The sequence below is a fragment of the Mustelus asterias genome, chromosome 1, assembly GCF_964213995.1.
Source record: "Mustelus asterias chromosome 1, sMusAst1.hap1.1, whole genome shotgun sequence".
NCBI lineage: Eukaryota > Metazoa > Chordata > Chondrichthyes > Carcharhiniformes > Triakidae > Mustelus > Mustelus asterias.
In genome coordinates this window covers 38,673,151-38,685,361 of record NC_135801.1, presented here as the reverse complement: position 1 = coordinate 38,685,361, position 12,211 = coordinate 38,673,151, and the positions used below count along the sequence as shown (strand labels likewise).

Genomic DNA, 12,211 nt, shown 5'->3' with positions numbered 1-12,211 from the left:
ATGGGGCATGATCTTATCTTGAATGATGCTAAGATTCCAGCCTCTGTGACGTAAGTGATTGCTCCAATTCAGCAGAAATTCACAGCTGTTTCAGATCAGTGGGTTCTGGAAAGGAAACAGGAATACTCACAGAAAATTGCATTTGGGAAACTACCCCCTCTCCGTAATCCACATCTGGATGATTCCAATCATTTATGGTGTTTATCCCATCAGTTATTTTGTTAATGTGAACATTAGTTCTCTGGGGAAACTCCAGACAGTGTCGTCACCCAATCTTGATTCACAGAATTTGGTCGATAAAAGCAGCAGCAGAGCGGTGGGATCAGAGAGACAGCAGCGCAGCAGCAAGAAGATAAGGAACACCGTACAGTGAAGGACAATGAACAGAAAAGTTACTCTCATCATCCTCATTCTCTTGGCACTTTACATGGCTTCCACACAAGGTAAGGAATGATCTAACTCCATGGCAGCAGTAAAGAATCTAAAGGCATGCTCATATATATGCATTCTTCACATGCCGTATATTGTTTAAATAAAAGTGCTCACTACTAACAATAAACCGATTTTCATTTATTTCATCCCATAGTCATAAATACTCATAAAAATACTGACAGTACTGTCTACTGTCATAGAAAGTTTATTTATTAGTGTCACAAGTAGGCTTACATTAACACTGCAATGAAGTTACTGTGAAAATCCCCTAGTCGCCACACTCCAGCGCCTGTTCGGGTACACTGAGGGAGAATTTAGCATGGACAATCCACCTAACCAGCATGTCTTTCAGACTGTGGGAGGAAACCGGAGCACCCGGAGAAAACTCACGCAGACTTGGGGAGAACATGCAGATTCCTCACAGTGAACCAAGCGGGGAATTGAATCTGCGTCTCTGGTGCTGTGAGGCAGCCGTGCCAACAACTGTGCCACCGTGCCTGTGATTTTGAGAAATCAAGATTTTTTAAAATGGAGTATTTTGAAAAGGAAAGAAAGCTTATCCAGTTAGTGATGGTAAAATGAAGATGTTTTTGGAGAATTTTAACCCCTATTGCAACTGTTTGGAAATATTGCTGTCTGTTTTTTCTGATCAAATAATTAATTATCACGTAAATTCTAACTTTGTTATGATAGAGATGAGAGGGGATCAGAAACTCAGCTTCAGTAGAACACCTGAGGTTGCAAGCAATATGGCTCAGCCTAATTGGTAGGGAAAGAAGATAACAATGGGAACACAGAAATTGTGGCAGGGCCCAGAAGTGGTGACTCCAGTCTTTGTTAAATTGAACTGAATTGAGATTTGTCCCAAGATTGAATGTCAGATAAGCAGTGTGACAGCACAGAGATAGTTAATGCTTCTGGATGGGTTAATATTGTTGGGACATTGAGATGATAATTAGTTGTGTGCCTAAGGAAGCTAGCCACACCTCTGATGTGGAGATGCCGGCGTTGGACTGGGGTGAACACAGTAAGAAGTCTCACAACACCAGGTTAAAGTCCAACAGGTTTATTTGGTAGCAAATACCATAAGCTTTCGGAGCACTGCTCCTTCGTCAGATCATTTCCACTCCATCTGACGAAGGAGCAGTGCTCCGAATTTGCTACCAAATAAACCTGTTGGACTTTAACCTGGTGTTGTGAGACTTCTTACATCTCTGAGAACAATGTTACCAAGGTCAGCATGGAGCTGAGGAAGAAGAGTCTTTTTGGGCAGTCTCTTGGAATTGAGGATACCTTACTTCCACTCTGATTCTATGGGCTCCGTGATGACTGGTAATACAATGCACACTCTGCAACCTCTGCCGTGTACAGGGCAGCTTCTGCTTGAAGAGTTAGATGCATTATTTGGAGGTTTGTGCGATTCTTTGGTGACTTTGCCTGTGTACATTCCTTGAGTCTCTTGATGTGTTCAGTGCCTTTCCGAAATGAGCCATCTTCATTTTGATCGGTTACAAGCCAGGGTCTCCTAAGGATTAGTGGGCATGTTTAACCTCTTCATGATACTTTGAAGACATCTCAAAAGGCATTGCCACTGTCTTCCTGGGAGTCTCTTGCTGTGATTGAGTTTCCAGTACAGCAGTTGCAATGCAAGTCTGGTATCAAGCACACGGATGATAAGTTTGGTTCAGTAGATCTGGTTTTGAGCAATTAGTGCTTTGATGCTGGAAAAGTTGGCTTGAAACGATTCTGCTGTTGGACTGCCTTTCTCACCGCTAGATTTGGAGGATCTTAAGAAAGCATGGTTGGTGGTACTTCAGTGCTTGAGGTACTTTTGCATAGATTGTCCAAAACCCCAAAGAACATAGGCGCATAGGGATCACTGCTGTCTGTAAGCGAGAATCTTAGTCTTGGGTTTGAGGTTCAGTTCTCAAATACCCTTTTCATAGAATCCCTGCAGTGCAGAAGGAGGCCATTTGGCCCATCGCACCTGCACTGACAGCAATCCCACCTGGGTCCTATCCCCGTAACCCCACATATTTACCCTGCTAATTCCCCTGACACTAAGGGGGCAAGAAACGAAAGGAAATATTGGCAAAAATGGGAAACTAATGAGAGGATCCCACCAAAATTAGAATTAATTTTATTCTTGCATCACTATCTGTTGTTTAGCAACATCTTTCAGCACAGAGTGTTCTCCAGTCTTGTCTCATCCTAACCCTTCACTGCAAGTTAAAGCCTGAGAAGGAACATACGGATTTCTCAGTCATCCAAAAGCTGAGCTGGTCCATTGGAGGTGATGATATATTTCATTATCTATCTCTATCTTTGTTGAGAGGAGGCTCCCAAGATATGGAAGATGGTCCTCTCCAATGGAACTACAAACCCGATCTTACTGAAAAATGGGATCAAACAAGGTTGTGTCATTGTGCCAATCCTCTTCTCCATTTTTCTCATTGCAATACTGTACCTCACCTCCAGCATGTTACCCACAGGCATGAGGATAATCTACAGAACAGATGGGAAACTGTTCAAACTGATGCCACCTTCAATCCAAAACCACTGCAACCTCAAATCATCAGCTTCAGCATGCAGATGGTCCTTGTGTGCACGCTCACTCAAACTGAGCTCTAGGTCATTATGAATGACTTCTCTAAAGCATATGAGAAAATGGGTCTTTCACTAAACACCCAAAAACCAAGGACCTCTTTCAACTAGCTCCCATAGCAAAACACCTTCTCTTGTCAATTAAGATCACTGGCGAGTTCCTGGGATTTAAAAAAAAGTACAACACCACCTATGGCTCAACTTTAAAATTTTCATCCTCATTCCTATCCCTTCAATTCCTTGTCTTCATAACTCCCATCTTCTCTCTGCCCACTCTATCCGAATAACCACTTCCTGCCCTATGTGCCTTCTAGAACTGTGTTCCACCAATTCTGGCCCCTCGTGCATCCTCCACTCTACCACACCAGGCGTGTTCATGCATTTCTAAACTCTGGGAGTCCCCCCTTAAATCTCATTGCCTCGCCATCTTTCTCCTTTCAGATCCCACTGAATATCTACCCTTCTTAAAACCTATCGTATTGACTGACCTTTTAGTCACATGTTATAACATCTCCTTCAATTTGGCTTCAACTTTCTGAAGTGACAGCTGAACAGACAGAAAGACAAATGAATAGGTTAGATCAAGAGTAGCAGTTATGGAATCGGAAGAGTTGCTAAGTATAGTTAGCGAAAGATAGCCAAGTATGTACATTGGAAATTATAACCATATCTTGCCCTATGTGCCTCCTAGTACTGTGTTCGACCAATTCTGGCCCCTTGTGCATCCTCTATTCTCTTTACCACACCAGGAGTGGTTGTGCATTTAGGCCCCGAAAAGGATTAATTAAGAAGGGGAATAGAGTATGAAAGCAAGCAAGTGGGAAACATAAAAACTGACTGTAAAAGCATAAATATGTAAGGAGAAAAGGATTGACAAAAATGAATGTAGGCCCCTTACAGTCAGAAACGGGAGATTTCATAACAGAGAACAAAGAAATGGCCGAGGAACTAAAATTCATACTTTATTCATATCTTCCTTTGTGAAGACAGAAGTAATATACCAGAAGTTCTGAGAGAAACAAGTTTTAGTGAGGAGATGGGGGAAATCAGCATTAGTAGAGAAATGGTTTTGGGGCAGTTAATGGGATTGAAGGTGTATAAATTGCCAAGGCCTGATAATCTTCATCCCAGAGTATTTAAGGAAGTGGTCCTGGAAATAGTAAATCCATTGGTGGTCATTTTCCAAAATTATTTGGACGCTGGATTGGTTCTTACAGATTGGAGGGTAGCTAATGTGAGCTCGCTACTCTAAAAGGGAAGTAGAGAGAAAACAGGGAACTATAGGCCAGTGATCCTAACACCAGTACTGAGGAAGTTGCTAGAGTTCATTCTCAACATTAAGGGCATTTAAATGGTCATTGGATAAACATATGGATGATATTGGAATAGTGTAGGTTAGATGGGCTTTAGATTGGTTTAACTGGTCAGCGCAACATCGAGTGCCGAAGGGCCTGTACTGTGCTGTAATGTTCTGTTCTATGTGCCGCCCATTAACATTAGCAATGGATGATCTGAATAAGCACCTTCCAAATACAAAGCTGAGGATTGGTCAGGGGTGTATTCGACAAGTCTGGTGCTAAGTATGTTTTTCAACCACAAATATGCATTGTAGATGGAACTGACCACTGAATGAAATCCCATCCATCGATATAGGGTAATGTTCTAAGGTGTATTGTAGCAGAGAATTCAAATTAACCAGAAAATTCAGCCTACAAATGTGACCCCAGCAAGTGCAGTTTTTACTTCCAAGAAGCAAGATTCTCTTCAACACTAGTCATTTCTGCTTTCAAGCTGTAATACCTCTTTCTACATCTCTTGATAACAGGCTGTCTCTAACTTGCCTATTTGAAGAGATTGGGGGAGATTTAGAGATTGTGATTTAGAGTATAAAAATTGTTTTGAACTTGTTCAAATATAAACACACAGAGCTATATATAGATGTGAAATAGAGAGAGTCACTTTTAAAAATCTAGAAAGAGTAAAGTTCCGCTATTTGTCCATTTCACAGCTGCATCAGTTGGAAGAACAGGAATGAACTTGCGATGTCAATGTATCAAAACACATTCGAAGATCATCCATCCAAAGCACTTGAAGGATACTCAAATTTTAGAAAGTAGTCCCCACTGTCCTAAGAGACAGATCATGTAAGTATTACTAAAGCAAGGTCTTTAAACACCTCTATTTCTTGCAATAAGGATTTTTAATTTGTACTATTAAGAGTAGAACATTTGAGCTAATTGTCCTTGTTCTATTCTTTCCTCAGTGTCACTGTCCAAGATAAGAAAGTCTGCCTGAATCCAAATCAACCCTGGGTGAAGGAGTTTCTGTAAGTATTTTATGTTATTTAATCTGAGCAACAATAATGTTGGATATGAGAGTTTGGGCAAGATTTTAATTCATTCAAACACCATCGATTTTCGTGGATTTTCATCAGCCCCAGGAAATGTTCCATAGCACCTCTGACTATCGAGTCCCCTATCACTACCGCTCTCCTCTTCTTCCACCCTCCCTTCTGCGCTGCAGAACCAGACTCAGTGCCAGAGATCCGGCTGCCGCAGCTTGCCCCAGGTAAGGCATCCCCCACAACAGTATCCAAATCGGTATACCTGTTGTGGAGGGGAATGGCCACAGGGGAACCCTGCTCTGCCTGTCCTTTCCCTTTCCCTCGCTTGACGGTAACCCAATTACCTGTGCTCTGTGCCTTTGGCGTAACTGCCTCCCTGAAGCTACTATCTATAAACTCCTCATTCTCCCGAATGATCCGGAGGTCATCCAGCTCCTGCTTCAGTTTCCTAATGCTGTTCAGTTACAGCATCAATTTTAGTCAAGTTAGCCACAGCTTTAGCTGAAATATACCATAAGACCATAAGAAATAGGAACAGGAGTTGGCCATTCATCCCTTTACTCTGAAGCTGTGCCCTCAGATGGTAAGAAGTTTAACAACACCAGGTTAAAGTCCAACTGGTTTATTTGGTAGCAAAAGCCACAAGCTTTTTCTTTTGCTACCAAATAAACCTGTTGGACTTTAACCTGGTGTTGTTAAACTTCTTACTGTGTTTACCCCAGTCCAACGCCGGCATCTCCACCTCAGATTGTTAACAGAGCTACCGCACCACCTTTTCCTTCCTGCCTGTTTTTCCTAAAAATCAAATAATCCTGAATATTGATTTCCCACCTTTTATCTCCTTGCATCTATGTCTCAGTAGTGGCAATCAGATCATATCAATTCAACTCTATTTGTGCTGTCACATACGTGAAGACATATTTTGTTTTCCTACCACTTTTCCTTAACCTAAGCCTTTCTCTAGGGACAAAGAGCCACTGTTTGTTTTTTGCCTTTTATTCCCATGTCTTCTTCCCTTGCTTTCACTTCTTCTGCCTTTTGTTTCTAACCTAGTTTCTATCTCCTCAAACTCACTGCTCAGCTACCCATCCCCCTGCCATATTAGTTTAAAGCCTCCCCAACAGCACTAGCAAACAACCCTGCACGGATATTGGTCCCAATCCTGTTGGGTCATAACCCATCAAATTTGTACAAGTCTCACCTTCCGCAGAACCTGTCCCAGTGGCTCCTCCTACACCACCTCCCTCGCCATGCATTCATCCTACCAATCCTCGTATTTCCACTGTCGCTAGTGCATGGCACTTGGAGGACCTGCTTCTGAATTTACCAACTAACTTCCTGTATTCAGCTTTCAGGACCTCGTCCCTTTACTTACCTGTGTCATTGGTACCAACATGCCCCACAACCACTGGCTCTTCCAGCGCTCCGAAAGCTAATGGTGTTTGCTACCAAATAAACCTGTTGGACTTTAACCTGGTGTTGTTAAAACTCTTCACCCAATCCCCAGCCAAAGTGTTCTGCAGCTGCTTTGTGACATCCTGGATTCTAGCACCCGGGAGGCAACACAACAACCTGGAGTCACTCTTGTGGCCGCAGAAATGTCTTTGTGTTTCCCTCACAATTGAATCCCCACTCGCTATAGCCCTACCCCTATTTTGCCTCCCTATCTGTGCAGTTGAGCCACCCTGTCGACAGTGTGTTTTCCCACAACCTTGGAATAATTTTGGAATGATAGGATGAATCTTTGCTCTTTGATTGATTGATTGATTTATTATTGTCACATGTATTGGGATATGGTGGAAAGTATTGTTTCTGACAAATGTTACAGACAAAACATACCGTTCTTAGAGCACATGGGGAGAAGTAAAGGAGGGTGCAGAATATAGTGTTGCAATTACAGATAGGGTGAAGAGAAAGATCAGCTTAATGTGTGATAGGACGATTCAAAAGTCTGATTGGAGAAGCGTTGTGAGACAGAATTTACTGATGCCTCTCCAATCCTACCCAAACTGCATCCCCTCTCACCTCATCTTCCTAGTTAAGTGCTTGGCTAGAACTGAAGCACTTAAAATAAGCTGAACTCGTGGGAAGAGGGGAGGTTTACCATGGCTCCCACTTTCCACAATTATGGGGGCATAATCAGCCCTACTTCAGATGCACTGCCACTTTTCATCAGATGGGACGTGAACAGAAGAAGCTGGGAGCTGGGCCTGACCTCCGACCTGCATTATCATACAGTACGATGGGAAAGAATGACACGTGGTGTTCATGGCAAACCATAGGGATGAGAATGCAGCACTAACCCTTCCCATCTGCTTTGCTGATATCCTATAGGATGATGCCAGAAAAATGCTCCTGCCATTTCACTGCCTCCTTGAGTGAAATAGAATAAAATCCTAGCAGTTCGCTTCAATTGGAAAGATGCTAAGTGCTGAGCATATGTCTGATAATTGATTACCTTAAAAAACATTCTCTTTTCGAGTTACTCTGGCCCAGTGATTGCACAGGGAAAATGATAATATTCTGTCATACTGTGATGCCATTTATTCTCTGAGGAATTGTAATGTGAATCTAACAAGTTTTCAAAATCTGAGTTTTATTGATAGAAATATCAACACACAGTAGCCTGAGAAATTCACAGTATAATTTTTATTCTTCTTTGAATTCTCTGCAGCCGCCAGAAAAAATTAAAATTCAGTGAAGAGAAGGTCAAAGTCGGAATATTCAAGGGGCTGGGGCACTCTTGAGACAAAAGTCTATCCAGGCTTTGTGTGCCTTTCTGCAACCCATGAATCGTTCACAAAGTACTGCCATGTTTAGATCTCTTCATTCATTTTAAAATATTTTCATGTGAGCATCAAAATCGTTTGCCACACTTTGAAGTGTATTTATATTATATTTGAAGTATCCATGGAAACATAATTGGCGGAAGCTGAGTGATAGAATGAAGGCTGGTCCTATATTCGTGATTGTTTAATGAAGTACCTTAGATTGTATTATCCAATGAGAATATCACATTTCACTCGTTGCTGCCATGTTATGTTCTGATACGCATTAGTTTCTTAGGTCCTGAAACCTCATTGGCTTTTTATCAATTTCCTGTATTAATTCTAATGGTGGCAATACAAAATCCTCACTTTCAACAGAGAATGGGGGATTAGCCCCAGAGTTTAATGGTTTAAATGTGCTAGGTTTGCCGTGTTATAATTCCATTCTATGCTGCTATCTATTTTTAATATTTATGCTGTTATTTTCTATTTATGTATTTTCTATTACTATAAACATTGTTTTATATATAGAGAGCAGCAAAGAATTGGAGTGAAAACCAGTTTGTAACTGCTTCAGAACTACTTTGTACTGTGGAGCTGTGTAAATTATATTTTTTGCATGCGTGAATTGCTTATATCATTAAATATTTATGTTAAATACCAAATTTCGGGGAAGAATTGAATCATTCATCAACAAATAAGGAGGATGTTTACACCATGGTGCTTATGAAAGACTCTTTGAAAGAGCTATCCAATAATTTCCAACGCCCTGCTCTATTTACCATAACACTGAGTGGAATTTCCCATGTCGCCCGCGGCATGCTTTGCGGTAGCGGAGGCGGCCCACCATTGGCCGGTTCTGCTGGTCCCACCATTGTCAACGGGGTTTATTGTTGAATGCACCTCTCGCCAGCAGGAAACCCACAGCAGGGACACGCTGTCGGTGGGCAGAACCAGATGGTCCCACTGGCAAGTGAAGTTTAATAACCATTCCAAAAGAGTATCAATTGCTTCAACTTTTTGAATGAAACACTATACATTTCTGTTAAGCATTTTAACAGCCAAGAAAGTAATTGGATTTGCGTTACACCTTTACAAATCTCAGGACATCACAAAGTGTTTCACAGCTACTGCTGTAATAGGGGTCTGAATTTTTCACCCATCCGGCATGTGCACTCAGCAAGCCCGGAAATGGACAGGAAGCGCATTGCCAGCCATGGTCAGTCCTGGAGCCAGTTAACCGCCAACCAGCACGAAACACTCGCTCAAAAAGGCACAGCCCTGATAGAGAGGGTGGGAAATAGGTGTGGAAGAAAGGGAGGGTGCTGGTTGGTGCTTCTATTGTGTTCCCTCAGGTCCCAGTCACTGTGGAGCTGTCTCAGGGAGCTACAGACCTGTGAAAAATACTTAGCGACAAAACTATGCAGAGTGTCTGAGCAGCACATTCAAACACAAACCTCAGTTGCCAGACAACCTTTTAAATAATATTTCAGCCCTGACAGATCATCCCATCCTGAATCGAGGTAGTGTAAGGATAAGGATTAATGGAAAGCAAAGCAGCAGGTTAGCATGTGGGGAGAAGGTTTCAACTGCATCGAAAATCAGGAAAAAAGTTAAAAGGAAGGTGAACTCAGGAGATGTTATTAATGGAGGTGTTAGGATTCAAAAAGAAGATACAAAAACTAGCATACGGGCAATTTATCTGAATGCTCGTAGCATTCGAAACAAGGTAAATGAGTTGACGGCACAAATCATTGCGAACGAGTATGATTTAGTGGTCATTACAGAGACATGGTTGCAGGATGGTCACGACTGGGAGTTAAATATCCAGGGGTATCAAACTGTTCGGAAGGACAGACAGGAAGGTAAGGGAGGCGGTGTAGCTCTGATATTTAAGGATGACATCAGGGTGGTAGTGAGAGATGATATAGGTTCTATGGAAAAAAAAGGTTGAATCCATTCGGGTGGAAATTAGAAATAGTAAGGAGAAAAAATCACTGATAGGCGTAGTCTGTGGCCCGAAATAATAACATCACAGTGGGGGGCGAAACAAAGAAATAACTGATGCATGCAAAAATAATACAGCAATTATCATGGGGGATTTTAATCTACATGTCGATTGGTCAAACCAGGTCGGCCAAGGCAGCCTTGAGGAGGAGTTCATAGAATGTATTCGCGATAGTTTCCTTGAACAGTATGTAATGGAACCTAAGAGGGAACAAGCTATCCTAGATCTGGTCCTGTGTAATGAGACGGGAATAATTAATGATCTTACAGTTAGTGATCCTCTCGGAAGATGCGATCACAGTATGGTTGAATTTAAAATACAGATGAAGCGCGAGAAGGTAAAATCCAATACCAGTGTCTTGTCTTAAACAAAGGAGACTACAAAGGGATGAGGGAGGTGTTGGCTAAGATAGACTGGGAACAAAAACTTTATGGTGGGACAATTGAGAAACAGTGGAGAACTTTCAAAGTGATCTTTCACAGTGCTCAGCAAAAGTATATACCAGTGATAAGGAAGGACTGTAGAAAGAGAGATAATCAGCCAAGGATATCTAAGGAAATAAAGGAGGGAATCAAATTGAAAGAAAATGCATACAAAGTGGCAAAGATTAGTGGGAAACTAGAGGATTGGGAAATCTTTCAAGGTCAACAGAAAGCCATGAAAAAAGCTATAAAGAAAAATAAGATGGATTATGAGAATAGATTGACTCAGAATATAAAAACAGATACCAAAGGTTTCTACAAATATATTAAATGAAAAAGAGTGGCTAAAATAAACATTGGTCCCTTAGAGGATGAGAAGGGGGATGTAATAACTGGAAATGAGAAAATGGCTGAGGCATTGAACAGGTATTTTGTGTCGGTTTTCACAATGGAAGACACAAATAACATGCCAAAAACTGATGACAAGAAGGCTATGGCAGGTGAGAACCTAGAAACTATCATTATCATGAAAGAGGTAGTGTTGGACAAGCTAATGGGGCTAAAGGTAGACAAATCTCCTGGGATAGGATGCATCCCAGAGTACTGAAAGAGATGGCGGGGGGAAATAGCAAATGCACTAGTGGTAATTTACCAAACTTTGCTGGACTCTGGGGTGGGTCCTGCAGATTGGAAAACAGCAAATGTGACGCCACTGTTTAAAAAAGGAGGTAGACAAAAGATCGGTAACAATAGGCCAATTAACTTAACTTCTGTAGTTGGGAAAATGCTTGAATCTATCATCAAGGAAGAAATAGCGAGAAATCTGGATATAAATTGTCCCATTGGTAAGATGCAGCATAGGTTCATGAAGGGTAAGTCATGTTGACTAATTTGGTGGAATTCTTTGAGAACATTACACGCGCGGTGGACAATGGGGAACCTGTGGATGTGGTGTATCTGGATTTCCAGAAGGCATTTGACAAGGTGCTGCACCAAAGGCTGCTGCATAAGATAAAGGTGCACGGTGTTACGGGTAATGTATTAGCATGGATGGAGGATTGGTTAACTAACAGAGAGCAAATAGTGGGGGTAAATGGGTTGGATATCTAAGGAAATAAAGAAGGGTTTTTCTGGTTGGCGATCAGTGACTAGTGGTGTGCCTCAGGGATCAGCGTTGAGACTGCAATTGTTTACAATTTACACAGATAATTTGAAGTTGGGGACCAAGTGTAATGTGTCAAAATTTACAGATGACACCAAGATGAGTGGCAGAGCAAAGTGTGCAGAGGACGCTGAAAGTCTGCAAAGGGACATAGATAGTCTAAGTGAGTGGGCAAGGGTCTGGCAGATGGAGTATAATGTTGGTAAATGTGAGGTCATCCATTTTGGTAGGAATAACAGCAAAATGGGCTATTATTTAAACGGTAAAAAATTCTTATGTTCTTATATTGTACGTTTTACCCCAGTTCTATTGATTTCAATGGAAGAGTAAAACAGCTGGGGTGTAAAGCAAGCTACTGATGTGCCGTTTTGCATTTGTACTACTATCAGAATTAGATCCATTTTAGAATCATTGTATCATAGAATCCCTTCAGTACAGAAGGAGGCATTCGACCCATCGAGCCTGCACCAA

The 12,211-nt window shown here is 41.7% G+C and overlaps 1 protein-coding gene across 1 annotated transcript; it reads left to right on the top strand.

Moving 5' to 3' along the window:
• Nucleotides 1-323: 323 nt before the first annotated feature.
• LOC144490778 (interleukin-8-like) lies at nucleotides 324-8,810 on the top strand. Its single transcript, XM_078208807.1, has 4 exons — nucleotides 324-443; nucleotides 5,045-5,180; nucleotides 5,300-5,362; nucleotides 8,055-8,810. The coding sequence occupies exons 1-4, from the start codon at nucleotides 380-382 to the stop codon at nucleotides 8,125-8,127; spliced, it is 336 nt and encodes a 111-aa protein (XP_078064933.1). The 5' UTR covers nucleotides 324-379; the 3' UTR covers nucleotides 8,128-8,810.
• The last annotated feature ends 3,401 nt before the right edge of the window (nucleotides 8,811-12,211 follow it).